This window comes from Setaria italica, chromosome VII, assembly GCF_000263155.2.
Source record: "Setaria italica strain Yugu1 chromosome VII, Setaria_italica_v2.0, whole genome shotgun sequence".
NCBI lineage: Eukaryota > Viridiplantae > Streptophyta > Magnoliopsida > Poales > Poaceae > Setaria > Setaria italica.
Window position 1 is genome coordinate 15,381,873 of NC_028456.1, and position 5,550 is coordinate 15,387,422.

The window sequence follows — 5,550 nt, forward strand, 5'->3', positions numbered from 1 at the left end:
ACCAGTAAGGTCCCTTTTACAAAATTCCACATATTTAATAACATTAAATGATTCTGGTTAAGGGATATCTTGTAAATGTGATGATATGTGTAGTGTAATATAATATACATTTGGTTCAGATGTACTTGTAGCTCATATACCCGTAACTAATGAGTATACATCTTGCGCCAAGTAACAAGGCTTTTATTTGGATGTGCTAGTGAAGATTATTTAGTCGTGCCATCTGGATGCGATAGCATCACCTACTGCATTGATTACTGAATAGCCAATCCTGCTCCTATACCCCATTGATGGCAACCAATTCTCCCATGATCTCTATTAAAAGAATGGTTTTCTTTCGTGTTTGTAGTCACTACAAGAAATCTCGAATCAAAAAGTATCATAAACACGTTTTTTCGTCATAAATCGGATTTATGATACTGGAGTGACGAAAACCCTTCGTCATTAGACGAGCATCATAAACCGCGACTAGTGATGTTCCTTATTTTAGTGCGTCACTAAGATAATGACTAATAAAAATTCATCCCACGTGTTGTCATAGAACTGTTTCGGAGGTTGCGCCATATCGGACAATAATCCAACATGGCTCCAACGTGGCAGAGGTGTTATGACAATTTCGGTTCGTCACAAATTGAAGCCCGGTCCATGTAAGAGCCTTATGAGCCCAATTTTGTTGGGCCATTTTTAGCCCATTTTATATTTTCGTGCTATTTTTTGGGCCGAAAAATATTTGTTGCACTTCATATTGGACCGTTTTTTTCTAGACCCTAGCACATCTAACGAAGAGCCATTATTGCATTTCGCAGTACCATATTGGGCTCTTTTTTCTGGACCCTAGCCCATTATTGCATTTCGTAGTGCCATATATTCAATTTTGCCTGCTAATCACTATCACAACCACAGACATAAAAACAACTCATTTTCAACTTCCATATTGTTCACATCCCAATTAATGAATAGCTCACCAGCAATAATAATGCAACATACAACAAATTAAGCATCAACAATGCAACATACAACAAAAGTTCATCAGCAACAAACAACAAGTTCACAAGCAACACACTTCATGAGGGAAGGATTCACCCGGCTCTGACTGATGCTGAAGTTTATCAGGATAGAAATCAGAGAATGCAACTACTTTGTGGTGTTCTTCAGAGCTTTGAGCTCTTCTGTCTGAGACTTCAATGTTGTTTCTTGTGTTTCAGCCCTCAATCTCAGTGCACCCATCTCAAACTCCTATTCACCAATCTTTTACCAAAGTTGTGGCCCCTTGTTTCTCACTCTCAAGATCAACTTAGATTTTTTCTACCTATAACGCAGTACCAACCCTAGTCCTTTTCTTCGAGGGTGGGTGAATGCCATCAACCTCCAGAAATATCCTAGATTGGACAACTTCAGCCACTACTTCAATAGCGTTCTTTGGATAGTCGTCTCCAGGTTGAGCGATGATTTGTTCGATCCAAGCCTAATCAAAGAAAAAAATTGAAAAGTCTCATAAAAATACTCACAAATGTTTCTAGTGTTGTTGTTGCAAAGAAGAATGCAAAGTGAGAAAGTACTTACAATGGCTGCCTGTACTGGAGCGATGTAGGCATTTTTGCTGCAACAGAAGTTCTTGAAAAGATCAATTGGAGTCGGGTCTTCTTCAACATCCTTCTCCCTCTAATATGATGTGAAAACAGGCATAAGCTGTTAGCTTGGAACAAGGAGGATGAGCAGGTTTATCAAATGAAGTACAGAGTAAGAACATGACTTGTTTAGTTGCTTACCACAACATGAGCCTGTGCAACGTAGCTTCTAGATCCTGTGCACTGAGGAAACCTAACCAGTCCACGATTACTAGTGTTTACAAGACACCTCTCCTTTACAATAATGAAAACTCGTGTAAGATACATGAATAAGAGGAACATATCAGTACATGCAAATGTGCCGGTGGCTAGTTGAAGTTCTATCATACATGTGAGGTTGGCTAGACCACATCGTAACCAGTTTGTTCCACTAGTTGTCATCTAGTGTAGTCACAGGAGTTTTGGTTTGAACTTCATTTGCTGCAGACCATTGAAGTAATTTTTCTTGAGCCGGTACCTCCCCTATCTCTATTGCGACTTGAGCATGTCAGTGCAGCGGTTGCAGGCAGCAGTGGCTGACTAGTGGCTGGTGGGCCAAGGCTACAGGTTTTTTTTTGTTTTTTTAGGGAATCACCTCCGGTTGTTGGTCCGGTGGTGATGCCCATTCCCATCACTGTCGACCTTTTACTACCGACCTCCAAAACCGGCGGTGATGTAGGTTTGGGGACTGGTGGTGATAAGTTATTCGTAGTAGTGTCTTCCTGGTTTGAGTTTGGGTTTTGGAGTTGGGGATGACATTCTTGCATGTGGACCATTGGACACATTAAAATGCACGTAGAAGATAATATACATACTATATAGTGATGTACAAAATACTAGATACCTTACAATTTCCACAATTTCCAATTACTAGTAGAGAACTGACCTTTCATCCAGGTGTTTTTATCCCGGTTGACTTTGGACCTGGGACTAAAGGGCTTTTAGTCCCGAGTAAAAAATGAGGTACCGAAGGCCATGGAAGGGGCTTTAGTCCCGGTTGTAAAGACCAACCGGAACTAAAGTGCCCTCCTTTAGTCCTGGTTGTAACGGATAGACAATATCACACCGACACCCCCCCATTTGTTCCGGTTTATGCCCTCCCTTTTGTGCCGGTTGGAATTCCCAACCAGGACAAAACACCAACCAGGCACGCATGTGCACGCTTCTCCTCTCTCTTTCTTATCTTCTCCACCTTATCTCATCCTCCCTCTCTCTATATTATCTCTCGTGCATAGGCAGCTCCTCCTCCTCTCCCTTTCTTCGTCCTCCCCCTCTCCCTCCTCCTCCTCTCCCTTTCTTTTCCAGGTGGGCGGACGGCTCTGGCGCGAGCGGCCGGCGGGTGGCGTGCGGCCGGTGGGCGGCGCTTGCGGCGGGTGGCTTTTTTTATTTTTTTAAACTTTTTAGTTCCAGTTGGTAACACCAACTAGGAGTAAAGGGGATCTTTAGTCTCGGGTGACTAAAGGACCCCTTTTATCTCGAAAATTTAGTCCCGAATGGATTTTCCGTATCTTTGACCTCCACCAGCCAGGACTAATGCCGTATTTTCCACCAGTGAACATATCTACGGTCACAATTGGACCATCGTTTCTCTATGATCATTGCCCCTCCAGTCACAATTAGATGAGTTTTGCACGACCACATGATCTCTTATTTTGATACTACTGTATGCATATCCTTTTTTAACATACAAAAAACATTGCGAAAACGTTTACTGGCGTGTTTCAACTCCCAATCTAAGTAAATTTTGGTTCATTGAAAAACTTATGAAGAATAGCTCTACAACTTGATCCTGAAATGTTGAGATCATTCTTAATTTACACTGATTATGAGCTCTACCAAGCACGTCCATAAGCTAACAAAAAGCTAGCGCCTGAACGGGTCAGCTTGCTGATGAGGTGATCTCGGATGCAACTGGCCGTTGACTTCGTCATGAAAACCGGGCCACGCGTCTCTTACACGACGATGTATATAGCTTCAAATGCACATATACACGTACTTATCTTGCTAATCATCTATATCATACATGATACAAATCTAAGCCAAATCAACGCCGCGTACGAGGGAATTAAGGAATTGATTGTATAAGAGAGTGGAATATTGACTCGTTTGTCTGTTCATCCGTCAGGAGTTAGCTTGCGCTGCAAATGAGCCCACTGGCACGTTAAGTGCCCCGTCACATTGACCTGAACTTAATAAACCTTTTATTAGATCTAAACATAACTAACCTTATCGCATAATCAACTTGAGGGCATTAGACTTCAGACTCAGTAGCTTCAGCAGCAAGAAACAAGCTCTCCAGCTCACTATAAAAGCTGCAGCTCAGTTGGACGCTACACCATCATACCACAGCTAGCCCAACACTACATCACCGTCGATAGATTGCCGTGATGGGTAAGATGGCGTCTCAACTGGCCTTGGCCGCCGTCTACTGCGCCGTCGTGCTCCTCTCGTCCCTCGGCCCGGCCGCGGCGACGGGCAAGACCGGGCGGATCACGGTGTACTGGGGCCAGACGGCCAGCGAGGGCAGCCTCCACAAGGCCTGCCAGAGCAACCTCTACTCCACCGTCATCCTCTCCTTCCTGACCCACTTCGGCGGCGGCCGCTACAAGCTCGACCTCACCGGCCACTCCTGGAGCGCCGTGGGTCCCGACGTCAAGTACTGCCAGTCCAAGAACATCCTCGTCCTCCTCGCCATCGGTGGCGGCTTCGGCAGGTACTCCCTCGCCTCCAAGGCCGACGCCAAGGCCGTCGCCGACCACATCTGGGTCGTCTACCTCGGCGGCCGCTCCTCCACCAAGCCACGCCCGTTCGGCGACGCCGTGCTCGATGGCGTCGACTTCGACATCGAGCACGGGGGATCCAAGCACTACGATGACCTCGCGAGGTACCTCAAGGGTTACAACGGGAAGGGGAGGAAGAAGGTGTGGATCACGGCGGCGCCGCAGTGCCCGTTCCCGGACAGGATGCTGGGGCAGGCGCTCCAGACGGGGCTCTTCGACCGCATCCACGTCCAGTTCTACAACAACCCCGTCTGCAGCTACCGGGCCGGAAACGTGGGGGCGTTCACACGCGCGTGGCAGAAGTGGACCCGGAGCTTCCCCCGGAGCTCGGTGTACCTGGGGTTGCCGGCGGCGAGAGGCGCCGCGGGGAGCGGGTACGTGCCGCCGGCGACGCTGGTGTCCAAGGTGCTGCCGATCGTGCGGCGGTCGAGGAACTACGGAGGGATCATGCTGTGGAGCAGGTACTGGGACCTGCAGACCGGATACAGCAGGGCCGTCAAGCATGCCGTCTGATGCATGTGGAGGACAAGCTCGCCGTGGTCGTGTCGCCGGCGGCGGTGGATGTTGTAGGTAATATGTGATGATCGTGTCAAGTACTGGAGTCCCCTGCGTGCAATAACAAAATAGGCAGACGCACCCATGTGTACACGTAGTACACAGGGAGGTCTACACTCACCCATGTGTACATGTGTGATTACTAATGTTGTGTATGACGGTATGTAACTATGTTATACCGTGCAATAAATAAATGGGGATTATGTGTGTTCCTAGCTTTCTGCTTGATATTTGGTCACACTTCAAATTTAAGGGTAGCACAACTTTTGATTTTAAATTTGAACCGTGGAAAGCTTTTCGTTTTATAGGCTGGTAACCTTCAGTTCAGCAGTATCATCCAACTTATTCCTAGGCTCAAACTCGTTCAGCCGGCGACGGGGAGCTTGCGAAACAGATCACCTAAGCCTCGTGTGGGGCAAGATATAGTGTAATGCTGCAAAATGCTGAACTACGACGTTCAGCATTGACTTCAGTATGACCTATTGTCTGGTAAAATGATAATTACAATTTAGGACGTGTATGTATTATATGCTTCTTGAAATTTATGATTCATTAGAGGTCTGTTTATGGAGTAGGTTGTGTTGCCTTAAAAACATGCATGTTTTTTT

At 46.3% G+C, this 5,550-nt stretch overlaps 1 protein-coding gene across 1 annotated transcript; it reads left to right on the top strand.

The window, feature by feature from the left end:
* The first annotated feature begins 3,956 nt into the window (after positions 1 to 3,956).
* LOC101762236 (hevamine-A-like) lies at positions 3,957 to 5,157 on the top strand. The gene has a single exon (XM_004975246.3). It carries the CDS (start codon positions 3,995 to 3,997, stop codon positions 4,898 to 4,900), a length of 906 nt encoding a protein of 301 aa, XP_004975303.3. The 5' UTR covers positions 3,957 to 3,994; the 3' UTR covers positions 4,901 to 5,157.
* Positions 5,158 to 5,550: the final 393 nt, after the last annotated feature.